Source organism: Plecotus auritus, assembly GCF_963455305.1.
Source record: "Plecotus auritus genome assembly, chromosome: 15".
NCBI lineage: Eukaryota > Metazoa > Chordata > Mammalia > Chiroptera > Vespertilionidae > Plecotus > Plecotus auritus.
In genome coordinates, this window is record NC_137781.1 from 13,974,399 (window position 1) to 14,002,088 (window position 27,690).

The 27,690-nt window shown below is 47.4% G+C and overlaps 1 protein-coding gene across 1 annotated transcript; it reads left to right on the plus strand.

Moving 5' to 3' along the window:
• LOC308238987 (zinc finger protein 587B-like) lies at positions 1–26,397 on the plus strand. The gene is made up of 3 exons (XM_080651527.1): positions 1–289; positions 21,267–21,390; positions 22,616–26,397. Exons 1-3 carry the CDS (start codon positions 287–289, stop codon positions 23,917–23,919), a joined length of 1,431 nt encoding a protein of 476 aa, XP_080507653.1. The 5' UTR covers positions 1–286; the 3' UTR covers positions 23,920–26,397.
• Positions 26,398–27,690: the final 1,293 nt, after the last annotated feature.

A 27,690-nucleotide genomic window follows, 5' to 3' on the forward strand; every position in this document is an offset into this window, starting at 1 on the left:
GGGACTTCCGCCTTTCTCCTCGCGGTGGTCGTTTTAACCTCTTAGGTCTTTGTTCACAGTCACAGGCTTCAGGGAGCTGGTCGGGAGCAGGAGGAGGCCTGGGGGGCAGCTGCCTGCGGTGCGGGGTGTGTCTGAGGCTCCTTGAGCCCCAACAGACCGAGATCGGGTCTCCGTGCCTCCCGGACTCCTCTCTGCTCACAGCGTTCCCGCAGCCTGACCCCACTTCACCCTCCAGCCTGGGGACCCGCGCCTCTCAGGTCCTGCCGCCCAGGTCCCAGCGTTCAGAATGGTGAGTCCCTCGTGGGTGACACATGGGTGATGGGGGAAGAGGGTGGAAGGCTGCAGTGCCACCTTGTAAGGACGTGATGGTGACACTGAGCTGGGAGGATTCGGAAACCCGGGCCTGTTTGGGTCTAAAGGCAACAAAGATGAGGTGTGGGTTTTGCACGAGGAGTTTTCCTTTCACTCTCAGAACGCTGGGGCCATAGATGTTAGGGTCGCGGAAGGAGGAACACACGGGCCAAAAACGGTGAAGAATTATGAATTTATTAGGCCGCCTGGAAGGCTCGGAAACGGTCCTGTTGAGGGACTTGGGAGGCGGAAGCTGGTCCTGAGGCTGCCGCAGCGTCTCTTGTCTGCTTTCGCTGCTCTTCTGGGCCTGGAGCTGAAATACAACTGAGGCCCAGACTGACCTGTAGGGAGGAAAAGGTCAGGGGTCTGAGTGGCCTGACCAGTTACTGGCTGGGGGAGGGGAGGTTACCCTGGGGGCGGGGTTCTTGTTTCCCAGGTTTGCCCCTTGCCTGCATCCAGAGCTTTCTTGTAGGTCCTGAGACAGGACTTCCAAAGGGGCTAGAGCAGGGGTTAGGCCCCTGTGCCAGGTCCAGCCTCTGCTGTGATGCCCGGGGTTATGAGGAGAGGGATTACCTGTGTAACGGAGCGCGTCCCCCGGAGATAGACCACCGAGACCAATTGGATCAAACAGGGAAAAAGTTTATTGCAGATTCGAATCTGGGCCCCGCCGTAGCTGAAGCAGCAGCAGGCAAGTGCCGTGGCGGGAGCGCCGTTGAAAGGGGCAGTCCCTTCCTTTATACCCCTTCCCTCTATAACCGTTGGCCTGGCATTCCCTGATTGGCCCCTTTGAATGACCCGCGAATGTGGGACACCTTTGTCCTGGACTTTTCCTAATATGGTTCGCTGGCCCAGTGAGGAAGTTCTACGCCGGACCTTTCCCTATATGGGTTGTTCGTTACAGAGACAGCTCTGTAATGCCTCTGGCAGGTAGGGGAGTGGTGGTCAGGCAGAAACTATTTTATTTATGGAACGGGGAGTTCTATAGTGCCTGCGGGGGGGTGGCCTTTCCAAGTAGTTGCTTTAAATTTTTCTACTCTGACTCTAGACCCCGAGGTCTAGTCCCTTCCTGCCCTCCACAACCTGAACTGCCCTTTTGTGTCAGATATGGCGGTGTTGTAATGTACCCCGCCAGTCGAACAGAGGACGCTTCAGCAACAAAATCAAATCAAGGAGGCTCTTTAATTCAAGCTCTCCAAATCTCGCAGCCTGGAGTGAGCACAGCAACAAAGTTATAAAGGCGAAACCACTTCCTGCTAGACATTGGAATGTGGAACTACCTTGCGAAAGGATTTGTACAGAAGCCAGATTGAGCAGAGTTAGTTATCTCTAAAGGTTATCTGTAGTTCGAGTTCCCGGAACCGGAACCAGTGAGTCAAGGGAAAGCCTTTTTTTCGGTTCTGGTCCTCAGGCGGGAAGAATAGCCTTTGTAAAAGCACAAGGGGGAAGCCCACGTCACTGAGTCACTGAGGCTAACTACCCTATCATTGAAGCAAGCAAATGTTTACAGAGCCAGAAGAGCAGGGTTAAAATTTAAACAGCAGTTTTCACCGGAGATGAATGTTACTATGCCTCAGTGGGTTACAGGGACAGGTAAAGACTGATTATTGGGGCTACCTCTACACTGGGTGAGCGATAGATGAGGGTAAGGTGCAGTCTGGTGGGCCCAATCTGGTGGCTGTAACAGTTAGGGGACTCCAGGTCACGTGATGGAGGTGTTCCGGGGATGTTTTAATCTGGGAAGGTGGAGCCGTGGGGTTTGCTCTGAGAGTTTAGCCGCAGCGGGTGGTTAGCAGTACCTGATAAGGGCCTTGCCCTCGGGGCTGTAAATTATTCGATGGTGGATTTCCTTTAGGAGGACCCAGTGCCCTGGCTGTAGAGGAGTAGGGGGGTGTCTCCCATAGAAGGTGGAGGGAGGACTTGATCAGCATGTTCTCTCAGTAATGGTTGGAATAGATTTAAAATGGGGACATAGTCTCCGAGAGGGGTCTCTGTGGAAGGGAAGTTTCCTAATAAGAAGGGTCTTCCATACATGAGTTAACAGGGACTAAGACAGGAGGGTGCATGGGGGGATTGCCCCGATGTGCATAAAGGCTAGAGGTAGGAGAATAGTTTAAGGTTCTTCAGTGTTGAGAGTTAATTTAGTTAGTTGAAACTTAATGAAGGAATTTGCCTTTTCTACCTCGCCAGTAGATTGGGGCTGCGGGGGGTGTAAGGTCCACAGGATGTTCAGAGTGGAGGAGCCCTGTTGAGTTATTTGAGTTTGAAAGCAGGTCCATTATCTGATTGTAATGAGGTGGGGAGGCCGGATCTGGGAATGATATGTTGAATGGGAGCTTGTGTGACCTCAATGAACTTTTCAGATGCAGTGGGGAATGCTTCTACCCAGCCTGAGAAGGTATCTACGAGGGTTAAGGGATATTTGGTGTGTGGTTTTTTTATAGGAGGCATATGAGTGAAGTCATTTTTCCAGTCTTGTCCAGGGATTTGGCCCCTAGCCTGATTGGTGGGGGAAGGAAATCTAACCTTGCCTTAGGGAGATACTGAGTAACAAGTAGAACACGTTTTGGAGATATCTTGCAGAAGGAAGGCTAGGCTAGGACATGCGATGAGGGGTTTTAGGAGTTGTAAATGTATCTTATACACAGGGAATTGTGAATAGCCCATGAGATACCATGGGCCTGTCCCTGGGGAAGGATATATTTTCCCTGACATTTTAACCATGGATCTTCCTGCATGGCCCCAAGAGCTACCAGGGACTGACGTTCCTCTGGAGTGTATTCGGGGTTATATGGGGTGTAGCTAAGAGTTGGGGAGACGGAGGCTTCCTCTGAGCCACTGTCTTGGCCTCCTGTTGCTCTGTTATGTCCCTGTATTGTGGGATATTTCCCACGTGGTGTCCTTTGCAGTGTGTGACGTTTAAGAAGGCTAGAAAAGGGGAGAGATGTCCCTAAATAACAAGCAGGAAGACCTGTGAGGCTTTCAGTGATAGTGTCAAGAACTGTGAAGAGCGCTGGAAATAAAGGAAGTGCAGGCTTCAACTTAAGGATGTAAGCAACAGGAGAGAGTCTGGGCGGGGCTGCTTTAGCTTACCAGGAGAGAAGGGGTTCCTTTGGGACATCAGGGGTGATCAGGTCCTGACTCACTGGTCAACATAATCCTTCCTCCCATTTACAAATAACCAGCTTTAGCCTAAAAGTAAACAAACAGCATTTACATTTAGGAACACACTTTAAACACACTCTTACTTTGAAGAAAATAAACACACTCTTACTTTAATATGCCTTCCTCAAAGTACAAGAGACCATGGGTAATAAAAACTAAGAGCAGGCAAATTAAAACATGCCTAGCAATCAATGTTTCAGTGTTTTATTCTGTACGTTATTTAGATGTTTATCATTTAACTCAGCAATGCTCCAAAGCCTTTAAGTTACCAAAGACTCTGGGAAATTATGTGTAGGCACAGGAGGCTGGAGAAAAGGCAGGGAGCGGGGGGCGGGGGGGCGGGGAGGAGGAAGCAGACCCCAAGCCTGTTCCCAGGCCTCCAGCTACTTGGATTTAAAAAGGCCACATTTTTCCTAGAGATAACATGCTAAGGTTTGGGTGGTAATGAGTTCAGCTTCTGATAGTAGATAGACTCTTAAGTAAGCGTTTCTAGTTTTGCAGTAAAGAAAGTTGTTCTTTGGGAAAGGGCGTGGGTGGGGGTGAGAAGGCGCCGAGGTGAGAGCAGTTTTCAGAGCATTAAAGGATCTGAAGGCTCAGTGAGGAGGGGTCCTTTCACCATGTTATGTCACAGGGGAGCTTTTCGAGAAGACTGAAGTTGGGAACTCAGAGGGGAGAGTACCCAGCAGCCTGAGAAAGGAGCATATTTCTTGTTCAGAAGAGGGGCAATCGTGGAGGAGATAAGGCGTTTACAGTCTAAGGAATGGCGCGGCTTTGTGGGCTGAGAGGGAAACAGGTAGAGGACTGTCATTTGGGACAACTGGGTTTTATGCGGGGATGTGCTGTAGCCCTGGTCGGACACTGAGGTAGAAGGAGAAAAGAGTTGATGGGGTGTTTAGTAAGATACAGTGTCGAGTGGCTAATGACTGTGAGTCTAATTCGTCAACCCCCATAATAGAGACTGAGGAGGGGACAAAGATCCCAGAGAATTCTGGGAGGGCAGAATAAGTGGCCCCAGTGCCAATTAAAAAGGAGATTGACTTACCTGCCCCACATCGTTACCGAGGCTCTGTCCTGGTGCTGTAAGTCTGTGGGGCCCTCTCAGGGCCTGGGCAGCTTCAGTCTTTGGTGGCCATTCCCAGGAGGTCTGGGAGATCAAAAGCAGATCCAGAGGGCGGCCTTGCTGGCCTGGTTGATGTCTGACCTGGAGGGGCCAGATTGCTGTCTGATTTCCAGTGGCCTTCCTGCCTTCACCATGGCCGGGGCCCAGGCAGGGGCCTGGGGTTTGAGCAGGACTTGGTCCATTGTCCTTCCTTGTTGCATTGGAAGCATGGGCCTGGAAGAGGCTTAGTACCTGACTTCCCTCGGTTGGAGGACCAGCACTTCACATGGGGTTCTTGAGAGCTGTGGCTAGGTGCTGCAAGGCCTTCACCTTGGCCTGATCTCACCTTTGTTTTTGAATTTGGGTCTCCTTGACTCTGTTATTAAAGACTAACAATCAGGTTAATGAGGTCTTTTTGAGGCGTTTGTGAACCTGTGTCTGCTTTTTGAAGTTTGTGGTGTATGTCGGGGACAGATTGGGATATAAAATGGGTGTTCAGAAGAAGGGCTCCCTCTGGAGAGGTGGGTTCTAAGGTGTAAATTTATGTAAGGCCTCCGTGAGGCCGGAGAGGAGAGCTTGGTTTTCGTCAGGGCCTTGAGTGATTTCATTAAGTTTGTCATAATTGACACGTTATGGGCTGCCTTTTTTAGTCCGGCAATAAGACAAACTACAGAGCTGGCGCCCTGGAGAATTGATCTGATAGTCCCATCTTGGGTTAGTTCTGGGGACTGCATTAGCGCCAACCTGGTTGGCCATCGAGTCCTGTCTATGGAGGGCACAGCATGGTCCTGAGCTGCTAGTTAGATGTGCTCCTTCTCCTCTGTGGGGAAAAAGGACGACAGGATGACTCAGATGTCATGCCCGGTCAGGTCACAGCACTGGGTCAGGTACTTAAGTTCCATAGTAAAGGTGGTCGGGTTGGTAGAAAAAGACCTGAGATGCCTCTCTATCTGTGCGAGGTCGGACATGGAAAATGGGATGTGTACCCAGACGATACCCTCCTTTCCTGCTCCCTCCCTCAGGGTAGAATGGGAGCAGGAATAGAAACAGCTGTCCCGAGAGCAAGTGTTAGGTGGGAAAAGGCTGTATTGGAGCTCAAGTTCTTGGGATTTGGGCTCTGAGGGGCTGGGGGAGAAGGTGGTTGCTGGTGAAGAGGGCCTAGTTTTGGGAATGTACTGCAGGTGAGGGAAGGGATGTGTAGGAGATGGAGGTCAGTGGTTTGCTGGGTCAAAGTTGATTCAGAATCAGAAGTGTTAGGGAAATGATGTGTTGTGTGAAGGAGAAAGATTGATGGTTAGGGCAGAACTGAGAAAGGGGATTGGGACTGAAGGGTGAAGAAGGCCCAGACATAAGGAATCTCTGACCATTTTTTCCATTGCAGTGATAGCAAATATCTAAATTGTGCAATGCATTAGTATTTATAGGCCATTGAGACTTATCATCTAGTTTATATTGTGACCAAACAGTGTTACAAAAGAAAATGAGGTGGTTGGGCATGATCTCCCCTGTGAGTGTGCAGAGGGAGTGTGGTGTGGCCCACGAGAGAGGAAGGGTGAGTGACAGACCGCAAATACAAAGGTCAGGCATCCCCCCTGCTAAACAAATCACCATGAGAAATGAGAGGTAACCCTCTGGACTTGGAGCCCCCAACCCAGAAGGACCCAAAGCCAAATAGCTGAGGAGTCTTCTGGCCTAGAGCTAGGACTCTTAGGATAAAAGAGACTTTTGAGACGTCAGTGAGAGTCGGCAGAAGACTCCAGACGAGGGAAATTGTGGATCGTCACTCACCTGAAGAAGATTGGTGAGTGTGGGATGGAGGGTCTGCAATGGAGAAGGAGAGGTTTCCAATCCGGCGTACTCCTTGCCTGGCTCAGTAAGTAGGCCCAATCGAAGCCAGAAATTGGGTCACGCGAGTAGCATTTGGAGGTAAGCCCAGGTTGAGCTGCCACTGCCTCTGCTATCCAAGTAGCATACTTAGGGTGACCGAAGCTGGGGCGATGGCTCCCTGTCCCCATAGAACCCTACCAGGTATCAGCACCAAATGTTAGGATCACCGAACGCGGAACGTACGAGGCCAAAACGGGTAAAGAATTATGAATTTACTAGAGGCCCGGTGCATGAAATTCGTGCGGGGGGGGGGGTTGTCCCTCAGCCCAGCCTGCACCCTCTCCAATCTGGAACCCCTCAAGGGCAGTCGGACATCCCTCTCACAATCCAGGACTGCTGGCTCCCAACCGCTCGCCTGCCTGCCTGCCTGATTGCCCATAACTGCTTCTGCCTGCCAGCCTGATCACCCCCTAACCATTACCCTGCCAGCCTGTTCGATGCCTAACTGTTGCCCTGCCAGCCCAATTGCCCCTAACTGCCCTTCCCTGCCAGCCTGGTCACCCCTAACTGCCCTCCCCTGCCAGCCTTGTCCTCCCCTGCAGGCTTGGTCGCTCCCAACTGCCCTCCCCTATTGGCCTGGTAACCCCTAACTGCCCTCCCTTGCCAGCCTGGTCTCCCCTAACTGCCGCCCTCCCCTGCTGGCCTGGTCACCCCCAACTGACAGCTCCTGCAGGCCTGGTGGCCCCTATCTGTCCTCCCCTGCAGGCCTGGTCTCCCCCAACTGCCCTCCCTTGCAGGCCTGGTCCCTCCCAACTGCCCTCCCCCGCTGCCCTGATCACCCATAACTGCCCTCCCTTGCAGGCCTGGTTCCTCCCAACTGCCCTCCCCTGTTGGCCATCTTGTGGTGGCCATCTTATGTCCATATGGGGGCAGCCATCTTGTGTGTTGGAGTGATAGGCAATTTTCATATTACTCTTTTATTAGATAGGATTTCCAATATGCTGATACAGCAGTACCAAATATGCTCAAGCACTTTCATAATAAAACAGTAAAATTATTGCTGTTATTTAAACCTTTGTTAAAGTTTTATTTAAATAGAATTGATTTCAAATGGACATTTTTTTTAAAAAAAGTGTTTTTGGTGTTTCCATACATGCCTGCATCACTGAAACCAAGTTCCTCCTGCCCTTATCAGTGCTTCATTCTCAGCATAAAAATAATACAGTCTGCCTTTGAAACAGCTTACTTAAAATATATCCATGTAAAAAAGACACTTATGAAACCCCATGACTCCTATTCCAGCCTTACACCACTTTCTGTTATCATGACGGTTTTTATGTATCTTTGTATTCTCAGGTACATTATTGGGTTATTTCACTTAAAATTCCACACATGTCTGACTGAGCAGTGGGTCAGAGAATCATCTCAATAATGCCAAGGTTGCAAGTTCCATCCTCTGTCAGGGTAATTAGAAGACCAACCAAAAAATGTTTAAAAATAATGGAACAAAACAATTGCTCTCTCTCTCTCTCTCTCTCTCTCTCTCTCTCTCTCTCTCTCTCTCTCCCCTCTCCCTCTCCCTCCCTCCCCCCCTCCCCCATTTTTCTCTCTCTCTAAAATCAACATGTATATATTTTAATCACCCAGTCAGTCCACACACATGTGAAAACCAGCACAGCCCAGGGGCCGTGAAGTAACCAGCAGCCAGGGTTCTCATGAGGGCAGAGCAGGCAGTGATGGAGAGAACTGTATGGGAGGTGCCCTTGCTGTCAGTGTAGCAGGCGGGGAACACAGGCTGAGCTGTACAATTACCCACTGGGAATGATGGCGTCAGTGTGATCCCTGAGAGTAAAAGCAAAGCAGCTGAGAGAAACTTTAGGCCTGGATATGCCCCTTGTGGTCTCTGCACCTTCCAGCCAGGGTTTGAGACTGGGCTATTTCAGACTCAGGTGGAGGAGCTCAGATTCCTCTCAGGTGTCAGGGCTGGGAGCAGCCATGGCAGCTGGGCAGGTGGGTGTGTGTGGGCAGCCAAAAGCCCAGGGCATTTGCCAGGTAGAATTGGTGCTGGGACAGGTGTGTGGCTCTGAGGGCCTCTATAGTCCCAGTTCAGGCTGGTGGCTGCTTTGTTCTTTGGAACCATGGTTAGTGAGAAATGGAGCAAGCCCTGCTGCATAGGTTACTGGGGGGTCATGACCTGGGTGCCAGCATGTGTTCCGAGAAAATTTGTTTTTAATGAAATTGGATAGATTGTGTATATTCTATCATAGACTGATTTTTCTTTTAATAATGTGCAATTGTTATATTAAAAATAAAAGAAATCTAATGGCTGGAATGGCTCTAATGTTTGAGCATCCTCCCGTGCACAGAAAGGTTGCCTGTTCAATTCCTGTTGAGGCACAAGCCAGGTTTTCTGACTGGATAGCCAGTGGGTGGATAAAGGGCATGTGGGAGGCAACTGATCCAGAGCTGATCCAGGTTTCTCTCTTTCCCTGTCCCTTCCTTTCTCTTGAAAAAAATCAAATTATATATATATACATATATATATATATATACAAATATATATATATAAGATATATATATATATATGTCCTATATATCCTTTATTATATATATATCCTTTATTATATATATATCCTTTATTATATATATATCCTATATAATAAAGAGGTAGTATGCAAATTGATGATCACACTGTCACAAGATGGCGGAGCCCAAAGCATAGCAGGGCCAGCTTCTCCGCACATCTGCCGCTAGAGTCCCATCAGCCCTGCTGGGGGTGCAGCAGGAGTCCCATCAGCCCAGCCGGGGGCCTTGGGTCCTCCTGCACCCCACCCCCCCCAACTGACTGACAGCTTGCCCAGGCTCCTCCAATGAGCTACCCATCCCTCCTTTCCTCCCTCCCCTGAAGCTGAAGCCTGACTGTGGTGTCCAACAAATTGGAAGTTATAACTCATGTCGTTGAGAGTATCCTCCATTCCTCAGCCAGGGCTGGCCGCTCCGCACACCCGCCGCCAGAGTCCCCTCAGCCCTGCCGGGAGCCTCAGGTCCTCCTGCACCCCCCACTGACTGAGGCTCAGGCAAGCAGGGCCAGCCAAGGCTCAGGCAAGCCTCGGATGGCAGCTGCCCTGCTCAGGTAACCAGGGCTGGCCAAGACTTTTGCTGCCGACAGTGGCAGCAGCAGAGTTGTGATTGGGGCATCACCTTCCCCTGATCACCTGGGTTGCCTCCTGCCCCTGAGGGCTCCCGGACTATGAGAGGGGGCAGGCCAGGCTGAGGGACACCCCCTCCCTCCAGGGCATGAATTTTCATGCGCTAGGCCTCTAATCTATATTATATATATATTTATTAGAGAAATATGCAAATTAGGTCAGGACACCGTAATGGTCATGACCAGCTCAGGAGGAGGGGCCGGGTGCGGCCCTGAGCCTGAGAGAACAACATGCAGGTGCAGCCCGGAGCCTGAGAGAAGAACACAGGGGCACCTGCTCTGAGCCTCCATGACGCGGCTGGGGACAGGCCCCCAGCAGACACACACACACACACACACACACACACACACACACACACAGCGCCTGCTCCAAGCCTCCGCGGCACAGTCTGACATGCCCTCATCCTTCTCCCTATCTCATATCCTGGAATTATCGTTCCTTATTTTGACAGTCACTTGAGTGAACCAAGTAACACCATCACTTCCCAGTTAAAAGATTATCCATTACAGTGAAACTACACTTTCACTTCATCTCAGCCACTATTTCCAAGGTCGTACTCTGAGCCTTATTACCACCAGCAACTGCTAACATCAGAAATTGTAGCATGGCCCTGGCCAGCGTTTCTCAGTGATTAGAGCGTCCATGTGCTCACCGAAGGATCTCAGGTTCAAGGGCACAAACCTGGGTTACAATTTCGATCCTCAGCCCTGTTCAGGGCAGATGCAGGAGACAACCAATTTATGTGTCTCTCTCACATCAATGTCTCTTTTTCACTCTCTCTCTCAAAATCAATGGAAAAATATTCTCTAGAGAGGATTAACAAAAATAAAAAATAAAAATCATAGCATGTTGTCCCTGACATCCTATTATATAATTTCTTCTTTTATTTTTTTTTCTGACCTATCAATGATCTCCTCCTCCTCCCCATTCATATTATTCTTTGCATAGGCTGGGCTGTGGGTTCACCTGCATCAGTGGAGAAATAGAGCCCTCACTAGGTATTTCAAACAGATAGAATTTAATATTGGGAAATGGTTACCAAAGGGTTGGAAAGGAAAGGCTAGAAAAGAAAAAAAAAAGTGAAGTTAGAGATTAATAGCTACAGGAAGCCATTCTCACTCTCATGGATGAAGGAGCCAGACCATGCCCTGCTGAGGCTGCTGAGAACTTGCTGCTGCCATTGGAATGGTGCTGCCAAGGAAGACAGCAGCCTGCGGACTGCACTGCCTCTGCCCCTGCCTCCTCAGCTGCCCCTGCCTCCACCGCTGCTGAGCCCAGTGAGGAGCAGAGAGTGGAGCTTCTCCACTGCGTCCATGCTCCGCAGTGAGGTTAGCTGCCAGGGGCATCTAGGAAACGCAGTTCCCCCTGAACTATAGGAAAGCACAGGAGGGCATAGATGGAGCTCTGAGCCAACAGACAAAACCTACCGTTTGCCTATTTGGCATTTATTCTCATCCTTTACCCTATATTAAACTTCCAGGAACAATAGCAGTGTCACACAAATACCCCTTAAATAATTGAAGATGCTGTCACTTTCCCAAAAGAGAGGCACAAGGCCTCATCAGTCATTATTTCCATCTCTAGGTGATCTGCTCCCATTTGAATTTTCTTAGGATAAAGGTAATCATAAGTAATATTTCTTATCTATAATAATAAAAGCGTAATATGCTAATTAGATTGGACAGCCGAATAACATTCCAGACGTCCTTCTGGACGAAGCTGCAGCAACGGGAGATGAGGCAGAGACAGTTAGGGGCAATCAGGCATGCAGGCAGAGGCACTTAGGAGTGATCAGGCAGACAGGCGAGTGGTTAGGAGCCAGCGATCCCAGATTGTGAGGAGGTGCAGGCCAGGCTGAGGAACCGCCACCCCCCGCCACGAATTTCATGCACCGGGCCTCTAGCCCGGCCTGCACCCTCTCCAATCTGGGACCCCTTGAGGGATGTCCGACTGCCCATTTAGGCCCAATCCCACCAGGCAGTCGGACATCCCTCTCATAATCCAGGCCTACTGGCTCCCAACCACTCGCCCGCCTGCCTGCCTGATTGCCCTAACTGCTTCTGACTGCCAGCCTTATCACCCCCTAACCACTCCCCTGCCAGCCTGATCGATGCCAAATTGCTCCCCTGCCAGCCTGATTGCCCCTAACTGCCTTTCCCTGCTGGCCTGGTCACCCCTAACTGCCCTACCCTGCAGGCCTGGTCCCACCCCAGCTGCTCTCCCCTGCAGGCCTGGTCCCCACCAACTGCCCTCCCCTGCAGGCCTGCGTCCCCCAACTGCCCTCCCCTGCAGGCCTGTGTCCCCCAACTGCCCTCCTCTGCAGGCCTGTGTCCCCCAACTGCCCTCCCCTGCAGGCCTGCATCCCCCCCAGCTGCCCTCCCCTGCAGGCCTGGGTCCCCTCCCAACTGTCCTCCCTTGCAGGCCTGGTCCTGTCACCCCCAACTGCCCTCCTCTGCCGGCCCAGTTACCCCTAACTGCCCTGCCCTGCTGGCCTGATTGCCCACAACTGCCCTTGCCTGCAGGCCATCTTGTGGGGGCCATCTTGTGTCCACATGTGGGCGGCCATCCTGTGTGTTGCAGTGACGGTCAATTTGCATATTACTCTTTTATTAGATAGTGTGTGTATCCATTTATATAGATTTGTACTCTTCAGGAATTATTGAAAGAATACTTTTCACCTAAGGGACATTCTCAGCTTCACAGAATCTAAAATAATATCTCAAAACAAGAGATCAGTTGCAGACAACATTTCCTAGAAACCTGAGACCACCCCAAAAACCTAATGTTGTCATTTTCCAACACCACTCAGGTACCCAAAAACCAATATTTGCAATGATGGGTCAGTGACAGGAAACCGAAGGCCACCTTTGTGGCATGGAGAAGTACATTACCCAAAAGGCATTGCACCTAATGATGACTGGGTTTAGCCAATGAAAGCCCATGCCAGGCACATTATCCTAGTGCTCATTGGTTTGGGTGTGGCTTCCTGAGTCTTTCTCCTGGTGGTCCTTGTGACCTCTTTTTCTGTTGATAGTCAGAAGCTCCAGAATGCTGAGTAACAACGGGAATAAGAGTGAGTGGCAGTGTCCCCACTCTTCAGAGGTCTGTCAGGCTTGTTGATCCCCAATAGGCAGTATTGAGGCCTCCCTTCCCATCAGGCTCCTCTTTGCTTACAGTGTTTAACTCAGCCTCACCCCATTTACCCTCCAGTCTCAGGTGCTGGTGCCTATCAGGTCCTCTGCAGTCAAAGTCACAGCGTCCAGAACGTTGAGTCGCTTGTGATTGATACATGGTGTGTCAGGGTGTAAGAGGGTAGCAGGCTGCAATATCACCATGTAAGGAGGTGGTTATTGTAGCTGAGGTGGGAGGATTTGGGAATGCTGGGCCTGTTTTGTGTCTAAAGGCAACAGAGAGGATGAGGCTGTTTTGCATGAGACATTTTAGTTTCATTCTCAGGAACCTGGGGACATTGATGGTGGAGAATAAAATGGGGACATTGTCTAAGGTAGGGTTCTAAACTTTTCCCAAAACTCCTCAGAGGAAGAACACACTAGAAGAGAGAGGATGGCAGTTGGAAACAGGAAGGAGAAGTCTGTTGAAAGATAGCAAACTTGGCAAGAGTGTGCACTGAGAACTGAGTTAATGCAGGCATCTGAAGGTCACCTGGCTTTGATCTGGGCAAGGGTACTGAGCAACTTGAACCCCTAGATCCTAGCGGTGTTTGCCAGGCTCTCATCAGACCATTTTCTTTCCATGAATTCCTGCAAATGCAGAATCGATTATGGTAGGTGTACTGATTTATGGAGCTTATTTCAGGTCCTCACGCACTTGTGGCCTCTGAGATAGTGGTGCCCTGGGACTGTCCAGCTGCTCTTGTAGCCCTTGGACCTGGGTACTTTGAACAGACACTAAGGCCAGACTCCTAAGGCCACGAGTAGGGCTTCATGAAGTGGACCTAGTTTCTGGTAACCAGTGTAATGAGTAGGAGGTCCTCCAGGGCTAGGAGTGAAGAGTGAGCTGATTCAGGAACCAGCAGGTATGTTCTAGGAATGTAAGGGAGAGGGAGAGAGACAGATAAACAGGGATGAACAAGAAACAAGAGAGGAAGGAAGAGGGATAGAGAGTTAGAAATATCGATGAGAGAGAAACATCGATCAGCTGCCTCCTGCACACCTCCCACTGGGGATGTGCCTGCAACCAAGTTACGTGCCCTTGACCGGAATCGAACCTGGGACCGATTGTGCTGACGCCTGCACAACCCCTATTGTGGATCCACCCCACAAACCAGACATGTGACCTCACCAGTGCATGTGTCTATGCTCAACTGAGACACGTCAGCCAGGACTGTAGATCCTTTAATACAGGGAATGATGGTCAGGTTGGTAATGGTAGTAGTAGCTCAGAAGGGACAGACAGTGTGAGCCTGAGGACTGGCTTTCCTGCTGGGGCCACTGTTTGTGGGAGGTGGTGTCACAACACAACATAGGGACAGAAGTTGTCATGTAGAGTGTCGGGGAGAGATCATCATTTTGCAGTGGCCAAGGCCTTTAAAAGATGAGTGGACCTGAGATTAATTGGAGGCCAAAGAGTAATTCAACAAGGTGAGATTGGGTTGGTACATATTTACTTATCTAAACTCTCACCAGGATATTGTTGTGACCCTCAGTGTGGCCTGGCAGAGGGAGTAATAGTCAGTCTTGTGGATTAGCTTAGAGGCTCGAGTGGTCATCTGTGAAACTCGCTAAGCATGGTACAGAGGGCCAGTGCAGCTGGGACTTGCATAACGGTTAAGTGGAGAGGAGTTGGCTGCGACTGATGAAAGTACATCAAGTGCAGCACCAGGGAAGTTGGCTCTGGGTATCTGAGATCTGACTGTGGTTCTTCATAGCAGAACTCAAGACTGCCTCTATGAGTGTGGACTGTCAGTGTCTGGACAGTTTGATCCTGTTTGAATTTGGCAAGCATTCTCTGGACCACACTTGCTGAGTAATAAGTAAGAGGGCAAGGAGATGACTATGGGGGCTGGGACTGTAGGCTAATTGCCTGAAAAGAGGGGTGTTTTGGTGCTACCTGCCAGGTACAGGGCTTAGATGTCATTTATCTACCCACCAGCCTTTTGTTGTTGGGGGTGACACACTCATTGCTAGGAATGAGATAGTTAGGAATGAGATAGGAATGAGGACGAGGCACCAGAGGCAAAGTCTTTGCTGTGCAGTGGTGTATCTGCGGCATGTTGAGCTGCAACAGGTGGGATGGAGGCCTGCTGCTTCACACACTCTTCTCTGCTTACAGAGTGCAACTCAGCCTCACCCCACTTAACCCTCCAGCCTCACGTGTGGGCACCTCTCAGGTCCTGCAGCCCAGGTCACTGCATCCAGAACACTGAGTTGCTTGTGGGTGACACAGGGTGTGATGGGGGAGGAGGTTGACAGGCTGCCATGCCACTGTGTAAGGACTGGGTGGTATGACTGAGCCCGGAGGATTCAGGAAACCCAGGCCTGTTTTGTGTCTTAATGCAACCAATAACACGAGGCCAAGTTTTCCATGATGAATTTTATTTTCCTTCTCAGTGTGGATGAAAAGGGGCCACATGCTAACCGACTATCTCAGGGAACATCAACATGGCCGCCATGCAAACTCAGAGACCTAAATAACCCCAAAGGAAAGTCTAAATTAAAACTTTTTAACTAGATGCAGTTTATGGCAAGTAGTCATGTCCTAAGCTAGATTCTTCCCTGACAAAATCAATCTTTACCTAACTAAGCCTGTCTGTTGTCTTTGCATCTACGATAACATATAGTTGGAATGTCAGGGTAACTTGTAACTTCCCTTTTTCTGGACCCTTCAGGGAACAACCAATGGGCCAGGGTGGAGACCGCAAATTCACTCATTGTTATTGTTATCCTGTTCATTAGTGACTGTTAACTATCCTGTACAAACCTATGTAAAACAGCATACATCTATCATTTTACTTTTTATTTTTATCTAATCCCAGAGGTTTCCCCATGTTGTTTGCTCCTGCCTCCCTAATCTATCAGCAGTGGATTTCATGTAGCCCACTCACATCTTCTTGGATTGCAAGGTAAAAAATAGGGGGGCCAAAACCGGTTTGGCTCAGTGGATAGAGCATCAGCCTGCGGACTGAAGGGTCCCAGGTTCGATTCCGGTCAAGGGCACGTAACTTGGTTGCAGGCACATCCCCAGTGGGAGGTGTGCAGGAGGCAGCTGATCGATGTTTCTCTCTCATCGATATTTCTAACTCTCTATCCCTCTTCCTTCCTCTCTGTAAAAAATCAATAAAATATATTGAAAAAAAAAATGGGGGGGCGGGCGGGAAACACTATTCTCTGGAGCATTATCTCAAAACTTTTGAGATTCTACTTTTGGCGAATTGTAGTCAGTTTTGCTAAAATAAACTCAAAAAATTCTTTAAAGTTGTGAATGTTTGTTACATTAAGATCAGGAAGGTGGGGCCATCCATTATAGTGACAAAAACAAGGGATATGGTCTGAGGTAGGGTTCTACACACTTACCCAAAATGCTCAGAGGAAGAACTGCCTGGAAGAGAGAGGAGAGCAGTTAGGGACAGGAAGGAGAAGTACTGTAAAAGTAATGCATCCCGCAAGAGTGTGCACTGAGGACTGAGCCCTGAGGTAACGCAGGCATCTCGAGGTGACCTGGCCCTAGGGCTGGGTAAGGGTACTGAGCAGCCTGAGCCCATGGATCCTGGCGGTGGTTGACAGTGTCAGCAAAACTTAGTTTTTCCACAGATTCCTGCAAATGCAGAATCACTTAGGGGTACTGGTTTGTGGAACTTATTTTAGGACCTCACACTCTTGTAGCCTAAGATATAGTGGTCTCCTGGGACCGTCCTATCCTTGGACCTGAGGACCTTAATCAGACACCAAGCCCATAATGTTAAGTCCAGGTCCAGTGTTATATGAAGTGGTCCCTGTTTGGGCAACCAGTGGAATGAGAAGTTGTAGGTCCTCCAGGCATAGGTACCAGAATGTGCAATGGCTTGGAGTTAAGATTGAGCTGGTTTCAGAACCGGCATGTATTCTTTAAAAAAAAAAATGGAAACAGATGTGAAACCAAGATGGTGGCATAGGTAAACACCTGAACTTGCTGCCTTGCACAACCACTTTAAAACTACAACTAAAAGACAAAATGGACATCACCCAGAACCACAGGAAGGCTGGCTAAGTGGAAATTCTACAACTAGAAGGGAAGAGAAAAGCACACTGAGACTGACAGGAGCTGTGGAAGTAAAGGCAGAGGTACGGAGGCACGTGCGCAGAGAGGGCTGGCAACTGAGTATGCGGCTGTCTTTTTCAAGCAGGAGGGAGACAAAAGCTCCTGACTGCTCTGAACTCCAGTTCTGGGTGAGACTCTGGGGACCCAGACTCATACGGGAAGAAACTGGACAGTCAGGCAGCGGGCGGAACTCGAAGGTGGCTTTTTCTCAGAGTTGCTTGCTGTGATTACTGCGGGACACTGAGACCCAGGACCTCTTAGGGCAGGGCTGATGGGAAGCCATTGCTGTTTGCTCTGCCCTGAGACTCCGCCCCATCCAAGCTGTGTGCAGAGGCTTTTGCATATGAATGGCCTGGTCCTTAGAAATCTAAAATTACCTAACCAACTGCAGCTGCGTCAGTGAGACCCAGAACATCCAAAAGAAGGCCCAAGGCTCCACAACAGCTTGCATTGCTTCACATCTGGGCCTCATCTGGGCAACTCCAAAATCCAAACAAAGAAGAGGAATCTGAAGATCTCTCCATAGCTCCTGCTGGGTGGCCTCAGGCAGAGGCTAAATTAGCACCACCTTGGAGATCCAAGAGCCAGTGTACCCAGAGGTCAGAGTAGAACCATCCAGATTACAACTCCTCAAATCCATAAGGGACATACTCAGGGGGTAGACTCAGTGAGCAACAAAGCCCCACTGAAGCAAGTCTTGCCTCATAAGGGTGTCTCCAGCACAGAAGTTCTCCCATCGTAGACACAGCTGATCCTCACAGCCAATTGGCCTGGAGGTCAATTCCTCCCAGTGATACCAACCACAATCAAGGCTTAACTACATCAAGACTATGCACACAGCCCACAAAGCGGTGTACCAAGAGTGTCCACCTTAGGTAACTGGGGAGGCTGAGCCACTGGGCCCTATAGAACACCTAGCACACAAAGCCACTCTATCAACTCAGGGAAACAGCAAAAATGCGGAGACAAAGAAACAGGTCACAAATGAAAGAAAATGGAGGAAAGCAAACTACTGGATATAGAGTTCAAAACCACGGTTATAAGGTTTTTCAAGAATTTTCTAGAAAAGGCCAATAAATTTAGTGAGACCCTCGAGGATATGAAAAAGGACCAGCTAGAAATTAAGCATACACTGACTGAAATAAAGAATACTATACAGAGATCCAACAGCAGACTAGAGGATCGTAAGAATCAAGTCAAAGATTTGAAATACGAAGAAGCAAAAAACACCCAACTAGAAAAGCAAAAAGAAAAAAGAATCCAAAAATATGAAGATAGTGTAAGGAGCCTCTGGGACAACTTCAAGCTATCAACATCTGAATTATGGGGGTGCCAGAAGAAGAGAGAGAGCAAGATACTGAAAACCTATTTGAAGAAATAATGACAGAAAACTTCCCCCACCTGGACCTGGTGAAAGAAATACAAGTCCAGGAAGCGCAGAGAACCCCAAATAAAAGGAATCCAAAGAGGACCACAACAAGACACATCATAATTAAAATGCCAAGAGCAAAAGACAAAGAGAATATTAAAATCAGCAAGAAAAAAACAGTTAGTTACTTACAAGGGAGCACCCATACGATTGTCAGCTGATTTCTCAACAGAAACTATGCAGGCCAGAAGGGAGTGGGAAGAAATATTCAAAGTGATTAATAGCAAGAACCTACAACCAAGATTACTCTACTCAGCAAAGCTATCATTTAGAATTGAAGGTCAGATAAGGAGCTTCACAGATAAGAAAAAGCTAAAGGAGTTCATCACTGCCATACCAGTATTACATGAAATGCTGAAATGTATTCTTTAAGAAGAGGAAGAAGAAGAAAACGGTAAAGACAAAAATTATGAACAACAAATACATATCTATCAACAAGTGAATCTAAAAATCAAGTGAATAAAAATCTGATCAACAGAATAATCTGGTGAATATAATAGGATCAGGGGCATAGAAAGGGAGTGCACTGATAATCCTTGTGGGTAAGGGGGTGTGGGGGGTGTGGGAAGAGACTGGACAAAAATCATAAACCTATGGAGGACAGTGTGTGTGTGGGGTAAGGGCATGGGTGGGGTGGGAACCGGGTGAAGGTGAGCTATGGGGGGGGGGGGGAGAGGAACAACTGTAATAATCTGAACCATAAAGATTAAAACAAAATGGGAACAGGTAACAATGGGACAGGAGACAGGTCTAGAGGAACTTTGTGACAACTTGTGTATCTCTTTTGCATGTTATGGGAACAATGGGACATTTGGAGAATTGGAGACACGTGGTCTGACCAAGGTCTCCCTAGATTCTGTGGCTGCAACATGATGGACAATGTGGGCATTGAGGGAGGTGGTAGAAATACTAAGAAGATAGTCTTAGTGAGTGTGATGGGAACTGGCCCATGAAGGTGGCTGTGGAAGAGGAAGAAACACTTGCATTATGGATTGCTGTTTTAGGTGTGGCCACCTAAATATTCTAATTTTGAGATTGAGAGAGAGAGAGATAAGAGTCAGAGAATTCTTGACATTTTGGATTTAGCAGCTGCAGTTATCACCATCAACTTAGATGGAGGAAATCATAGTGGAAGAGTGATATTCATTGGGGATACAAACACTTCTTTTTGGCCTGTTAAAATATGAAAGTGGTGGGCAAACTGCAGCTCGTGAGCCACATGTGGCTCTTTGGCCCCTTGAGTTTTTAGCAAAGGCCAGCTTAGGAGTACTCTAAATTAATAATGTACCTACCTATATAGTTTAAGTTAAAAAAAATTGGCTCTCAAAAGAAATTTCAATCATTGTACTGTTGATATTTGGATCTGTTGACTAATGAGTTTGCCAACCACTGGAATATGAGATTTCAGAGAGCAGTTCATGAGCATCTTTGACTCTGAGGGGTAGTTTAGGATGAAGACTTCTTCAAAAGCTTATGAAGAATTATGGACCAGGAAGCACTTTAGATAATTTTTTAAAATTGAAGGCTGAAGAGTAATTCCAACAAGTTGTGGCTGGGCTGGTGCATATTAACTTCTAAACACCCACCAGGAACTTTTTGTGCCATTGGGTCTGGCCTGAGGGGTTGCAGTCAGTCTGATTGATTTGCTTAGGGCCATGAGGGGTCATCTGTGAGACTCACTGGGCATAGGGTAGAGGGCCATAGGTGATGGGACTTGAATGGTGAAGCATGACTGGTGAAGGGACATCAGGTGCAGCACCAGTGGAGATGTCTATGGACATCTGAGATGTGATGTGGTTCTCCATAGGTGAGGTTGAAGGAATAAACAGTCAGGGAGGGAGACCTTCATACCAGGTTCAAGACTATTGCTACGACTGTGGACTATCAGAGTTGGTGGAATACGTGGTCTTCTTTGAATTTGCCAAGCACTTTCTGGAACACACATGCTGAGTAACTGAGTAGAAAACCTAGGGGATAACTATGGGGGCTGTGGCTCTGCGAGTTCCGGTGTGAGAGAGGTGTAGTAGAAAGTGATTTGCACTTAGAGAGGGGGTGTGAATTCAAGGCAGTGCACTGATATTTATATAAGAATGAATGAAAAGGGAGTCCATTTCTGATGGTATCTTCATAATATGACATGGGGAATTTTAGGGTAATTCCCAATAAGATGGGTTGCTGTGGAGCTACATGCAGGTCCAGAGCTTAGATACCATGTATGTGCCCACCTGCATTTCTTGTTGAGGGCTCACCCAGTGAACAAAAGGAATGAGATAGCATACATCAGTATCATCTGCGCTTGAAAATCTCCACCAGTGTGGGGCAAGGAAAAGAGAGAAGGGTGAGGGGGGAAAATAATTACAGAGGTGGTGAACTAGAATTTTGGAAAAGAAGCTGATTAGAAAACAACCCGTCCTTGTCATGCCATATTTGTGTTACCAGTGAAGTTGTGCCTCTGGGAATGAAGCTGTGTGAGACAAGTGTGGCTCAAAGAACTATGGGCAGCAGGTAATGCGAAGTGATGGCCTCAGCAAACTGGGATTGGAGTTGGAAGTGTAATGGGCATTACCATGTTATTTGGTGTCTTGGAGGGATAATTTGGAGGACAACATGGGTATTGCCTGACAAGACTAGTGTCAAATCCATCACATTCCCTTTATGTACAACATCTCTTCCTACCTTATGTTCCTGACACCCACTGTTTTTGAAAAGAGGCAATTTGACTCACATTTGAGGATCAGAGCACAGGTATCTGCCTTTATGTTGTGGGAAGACACAGCATCAGTAGGAATATAAGGAGAGATTGACTTTAATGGGTCCAAGGCCTGCTATTTTCTCTAATGTGGGGACTAGAGGGAGCCGAGTGGGGAGTATGACAAGCTTGGCATCTGAAGAGAGAATTTTATCATGGGATGTACTGTTTCCATTATCACAGGATATGAACTTTGAGGACGTGGCCATTGCCTTCTCTCAGAAGGAGTGGGAGATCCTTGATGACTCTCAGAGACGTCTGTACTGTGATGTGATGCTGGAAGTGTTTGCACTTGTATCATTCATAGGTAAGACCTTCACATCGCTCCTAGTGTCCTGAAGTGATGCCCACTCTTTATTTATTCTCCAGACATAGCACTCTCAAAGCCAGACCATGGGCTCTGCTAATGTCCCCCACTGTCTTGCCAATGGGCTGTGGCTGCCAGTGCTGAACTCTGCTGAGAGTCCTGAGCAATAGACTCCATAAACTTCCCTGACACCAGTTGCATTAGAAACTGCAGGAAGTGTCTGGGTGTCAGCAGTCTTACAGACCGCTTAATGGGTCCCTCCTGCTCTTCCTCTCCCAGGGAGGGTGACTATACCCAGATCCATGGCTTCCACTTCTGCACCTTTCCTGTAGATAAGGACCTTGGTGAATGCGTGTGCCAGGTATCTTCTTTCTATACACGAACCAGGGGCTGTTGTTGTAAGACCCTCCTTCAATTGTTGTTTGTAATATTACCTTCCCTGAATACTATTGCAAGCCTAATGCTATTGGCAGGTGATGGCTCCTCACCTCTGTTGTCTTTCATTAATAATCAGAATATTTAGTTTGCACATATCTCCAGAGAAGGAGGTGCAGGGGAAACCCTGGTTTTTTCTAGGGTGAATGTACAGGATGATCTCATAAGATGCCTGGCCCTTCTGAGTGGCAACTTGGGGAAGGTATGACATAAGGATGGTGTTCAGATTGTACCAGGAACCTGCTTCTGTCTAATGGTGTTTGGCGCAGGTTCCAATGGCCACACCTCACTTATAATTTTCCTTTTCCATTTTTGACACTTTGCTGACTTGTCCTTTTTACATCACCTATTCCCCTGCACATCTCCTTCTGCAGTATACTACAACATGGACCTATGCAAGTGTTATGAGGAGAACATACGTGCTTAAACACCCCTCAAACATCAGCTACTTGTTTATTGAATTTTACTTGGAATGAGATGTAACCAACCTTCTGCACAGCTGGCCCCTGTCACCAGCAGAGAAGATCTACTGAATGCTGTTGGCAGCAGTATGAGCTGGACAGTCCGCTTCTCCTCCATGTGGTGCTTGCCATGTTTTTGCTCTATTTTTGTTTAAGTCTCCCCTGTTTTGTGATCTTCAGTGATCAAGAACTCACAGGGGCCTCTTAATAATCCATCTTTCAGGTCTTTTATTTTCAGCCAATGTAGTATGTGCAACACACTTTTATAATGGGACTTCCCCCTGTCACCAGAGTCAACATTCATTTCCTCCTCATTCCTCTGTTTTCAGGTCCTTGGCATAAAATGGATGATGTGGAGGCCTGTTCTGAGCACAGTGTATCTGTAGGAGAGTCTCAGGTCAGGGCTTCCAAGACAGCTCCAGCCACCCAGAGGACCCATCTGTGTAAGCCATGCTTCTCAGTGTTAAAAGATATTTTGCACCTGACTGAGTTACAAGCAGCATACTTTAAGAAGAATGTGTTCTTAAGTGATGCATGTATGAGAGACTTGTGTTTCAGTGTAAACCCTCACCAGCAGCAGAAGGATGCCAGTGGAGAGAATCCCTGGAAAGAAGATGTGGAGAGTGCCTCGCTTGTGACGAGTTGCTGCTTCTACTTATCAGGGGTGCCTGCAGCTAGTACAAAGGTTCGGAAAGACTCCCCAGCCATCTCAGGGCTTCTCCAGCACCAGGACACTCGTAATACTAAGGAGCCACACAGTAACCATGAGATTTCACAGGAATGTATCCGTGGAAAAAGACATCACCAGTGGGTTGAGTGTGAATCAGCTGCCAGCCAGAAACAGAAAGTTGCTTATCAGAAAGGTCTCTGCTCTGGAGATATGATTTATGAGTCTAATAAATGTGGGAAAGTGTTTAGTCGGATCTGGAACCACCCTCAACATGGGAGAGTTCACACTGAAGAAAAGCTCTGTGAGTGTACTGACTGTGGGAAGGTCTTCAGTGAAAGCACTGAGTGCATTAAACACAGCAGAGTTCACATTAGAAAACGGTATAAGTGCAGTGATTGTGAGAAGTCCTTCCATTACAGATCTGACTTTACTAGACACCGCAGAGTTCACACAGGAGAAAAGCCATATGGGTGTAGCGAATGTGGTAAGCATTTCAGTCAAAGGACTGACCTTACTACACACCACAGAGTTCACACCGGAGAAAAGCCATATGCGTGTAGTGAATGTGGGAAGCATTTCAGTCAAAAGACTGACCTCACTAAACACCACAGAGTTCATACTGGAGAAAAGCCGTATGAGTGTAGTGATTGTGGGAAATCCTTTAGTAAAAGCTATAGCCTCAGTCGACACAAGAGAGTTCACACTGGTAAATGTAGTGAGTATAGTAAATGTGGGAAATCTCTTACCTACAAACATAGACACCTGAGTGTTCACACTGGAGAAAAGTCATATGGGTGTAGCGAATGTGGTAAGCACTTCAGTCGAAGGACTGAGCTTATTATACACCACAGAGTTCACACTGGAGAAAAGCCATATGAGTGCAGTGAATGTGGGAAGTTCTTTCGTCAAAAGTCTACCCTCACTGCACACCACAAGAGAGTTCACACTGGAGAAAAGCTGTAAACGTGCAGAGAATGTTTCCTTTTTCTCACTTAGAATAAGAACACTTAAGGAGACTATGGGACCCATTTACATAAATGTAAACCCCATTTATGAGAACATACGCTCTGCTAGATTCCTTATAAATTTCAAGTATAAGAGACTTGAAGGAACTGCATTGTACTTGCTAACATGCCCAGACCTACGACCCAAATGATGTCACTGTGAGTGTTTGTCGCTGAAGAGATTTCACCTCTAACACCTGGCTCACCTGAGGAGTGTGAATCAGTCACAGTCCCTTGGTGCTCAGGGAAATGTGTTCTGTGTTGTCACTTCTACTTGAAGTAATTATGATTCCTCCAAGCTGTTGACAGTATCTTCACTCATTTCTCTGTGACTAAAAAATGGACCTGACCCAGGAATCATCCAGAGCACCCCTTCTCAGCTAAGAAGAGCTACCTCTTTCAGGGACATAGTGGTACTCACATTATGCTTTGATAAATTTGGGGTGGATTCTTATTCACCAACTTGTAAACCACTTACTCTGCTCTGGTTTATGATCTTTTGTTAAGGTGTTTTTTACATTTGTATCTTTAATTTTGGTTTTATTCACAGATGATTTGCCACAGATGATTTGCAAACACAAATGTGATCTTTCAGCATATAGAGATGTATATTGTGTTTATCTCAAAATTTATGTGGTTTGGAAGGGACAGCATAATGGCAGGAAATCACTTTTTGTGCAATATTGGCTTATTATTTATTGCAGCCCATGGCCTTGAAAGAAAGACCACATGACTTTGTGCATTTAAGTTGCTCAACAGGCAAGAAGTCAAAGCTAGAGGAAGGATAATCCTGTAATCTGTCCCAGGATGTGTCTTTTGTAAGCAGTCAGCATTCCTGTTGATTTTGATGGCAGTAGGTTTTTTAATAATGTTTTTATTGATTTCAGAGAGAAAGGGAGAGAGAGAGAGAGAGAGAGAGAGAAATACCAATGATGAGTGAGAATCATTGATCAGCTGCCTCCTGCACGCCCCACTCTGGGGATGGAGCCCACAACCTGGGCATGTGCCCTAACCGGGAATCGAACTGTGACCTTCTTATTCATAGGTCAATTCTCAACCACTGAGCCATGCCAGCTGGACTGATGACAATAGTCTTCACTGCTGGCCAATATTTGCTGCCACTGAGGCGGGGCTGGTCCTCCCAAGAAATGAAGAGAGGGATGGTCGTGTCTGTATACCGTTGCCATCTTAATTTTCTTTTTTCTTTTTTTTTTTTTTTAAATGTATTTTATTGATTTTTTACAGAGAGGAAGGGAGAGAGATAGAGAGTTTGAAACATCAATGAGAGAGAAACATCGATCAGCTGCCTCCTGCACACTCCCCACTGGGGATGTGCCCGCAACCAAGGTACATGCCCTTGACTGGAATCAAACCTGGGACCCTTGAGTCCACAGGCCAACGCTCTATCCACTGAGCCAAACCAGTCAGGGCATCCATCTTAATTTTCTAACAACAGAGGAATATCTAGGATTCGTATGGAACCACATTGCAAGGCTTACGTATATGTACAAATGACGAGCAAGGGGATGGTCGTTTCTAATGTGCACTATTGGTGAGGTAGAACATACAGATAAAGCTGAGAAACCGTCACAGGTGAAATAGGCTTCTCTGTTACCCACATCCACGTTGGGAAATAAGTAGGCTTACTGTTGTGAGTATGCCAAACACACAGTTAATTCTATTTTTCAAGTGACTATTTTATATATTTTAAAATGTATTTTTATTACATTTTGAAAGGAATGGGGGAGAGAGAAACAGCAATCATCTGCCTCATGCACAACTGTTCCTGTGGATTCAGGAAGGCGCGTGCCCTGCCCTGGAGTCAAACCAGTGGCTTTCACGCCCCGTGATCACGCCCAGCAAAGTGAGGCACAGCTGGCCAAGGGGAGTTCCTGTTTGTGTTATTATTATTATTTTCAACACCAACAATTGTAAACCTACTTTTACCACACCCTGTGTTTTCCTCCAGCCCTTTTGTCAGCGTCCTGTCTCCCCAACCCTCCATGCAGGCTGTGATTTACCTTCCTTTACAATAGAGAAGTTCCTATTTTTCAAAATTTTATTGGCACTATAAGGTGAGTTCTCTTTAAGAAACACTGGCTTCCTTCATGCTACACAGATATTTTGAGATTCAACACTAATGTTTATGTAATAGTTACTTTTTTATTTCTAGGAAATATTGTATTGTATGGATAACCACTTTAACTATGGAGCTGTCTATGGTTTCAGCTATTTCTACGTTTGGGGTTTTCTAAATAAAACGGCTGGGAATATTGTGTTCAGTTCTTCCTGCAGGTGTATGTCTTACTTATCAAACCGTTCCAGTGTCAGTGAACGTGTTACATTTTAACATGTGGAACTGTGATCTAAAATGGTCAATCACTTTGCCTTCCCACCACCCACAGTAATAAAAATTCCATTTTCCTACAACCCTGCCAGCACATGTGAAGGTTAATCTTTTTCAGTACTAACCCCATCAATGAGTATACTGTTAACTTGCTTTTGTTTTAATTCCATTTCCCGAAAAATGTTTGGTGGCGATCATTTCTTCATGCATTTCTTTACACTGTCTTTATCTCCTTTGTTAAAATGTCTGCTCAGGATTTTTTGTCTACTTTTAAAGTTAATTTCTTATCCTAACCAATAGGAGGACAGTGCAGCCTCTAAGACATATGTTTGAATTTCACTCATTCCTCAATGACTTGAGTGACTCCTTTGCCATATGGAATTCTTGATTTCGAATTCTAAAAACAAAATAGTTTTTCTCAAATTTTATCCTATGTACGATTTATAGCCCACTTGTTTAATCTGCATTGTTCACATTCTCCACCAGTGTTCTTTAAGTCTAAGCATTTAATAATACATTAAGTGAAGTCTAGGTTAGTAAGTAGTTGACAATTCCCCTGGTGTAAATACTCATCATCACCACATTGAAACTGCCAGAATGATGGCATTGAACATGGACATGAGATATTTCAGTGTTACATAATTATTTTTTTACTAGTGACCGGGTGCATGGGTTCATGCACATTGAAAGGAAATTAATTAGGAAGTGGTTGGCAGGGGGTGTTGGGTGAGACCATCCCCACAGTCCCTCCCCTGCCAGCCACACCTGGGGCGGTGCCGTGGCTTGAAGGGCGTCTGTGGAGTGAGCAGGGTCCCTCCCACTGTGGGGTCCCTCGTCCTGGCCTGCGGGGATCAGGACTGGACCAGCTCTTGGACATCCTGAGAGGGTGCCTGGATTGCGAGAGGGCAGTTCTCCGGTTCTGTGGTGCGTCACCAGAGAACCGCCACTGCCCAATCACTGCAGCTCAGCAGCTCCTGCGTTGAACATCTGCACCCTGGTGGTCAGTGCACATCATAGCTACCTGTTGGAGTGTGTGCCAGCCGGTGGTCATTATATATCATAGCTACCTATAAGGTGGTCGGACAGTCCCTTAGCCTTTTATATAGATTTTCGGCATACTGATACAGTAGCGATGAATGTGACCAAGAACATAATCAGCTGAATTATTGGAAAGTGATAAGTGTAATTGATTTAAAACATAATTTTTAAGTAAATATGTATATATTTAAAACTAGAGGCCCAGTGCATGAATCTGTGCACGGGAGGGGTCCCTTGGTGTGGCCTGCAGGGATTGGGCTGAAACCCGCAGGCCAATGCTGCATGCTGTTCCTGTCTGCCTTTCCTGCCCGCTGCTCCTGCTCGTCCCAGCCCCTGCACGCTGAC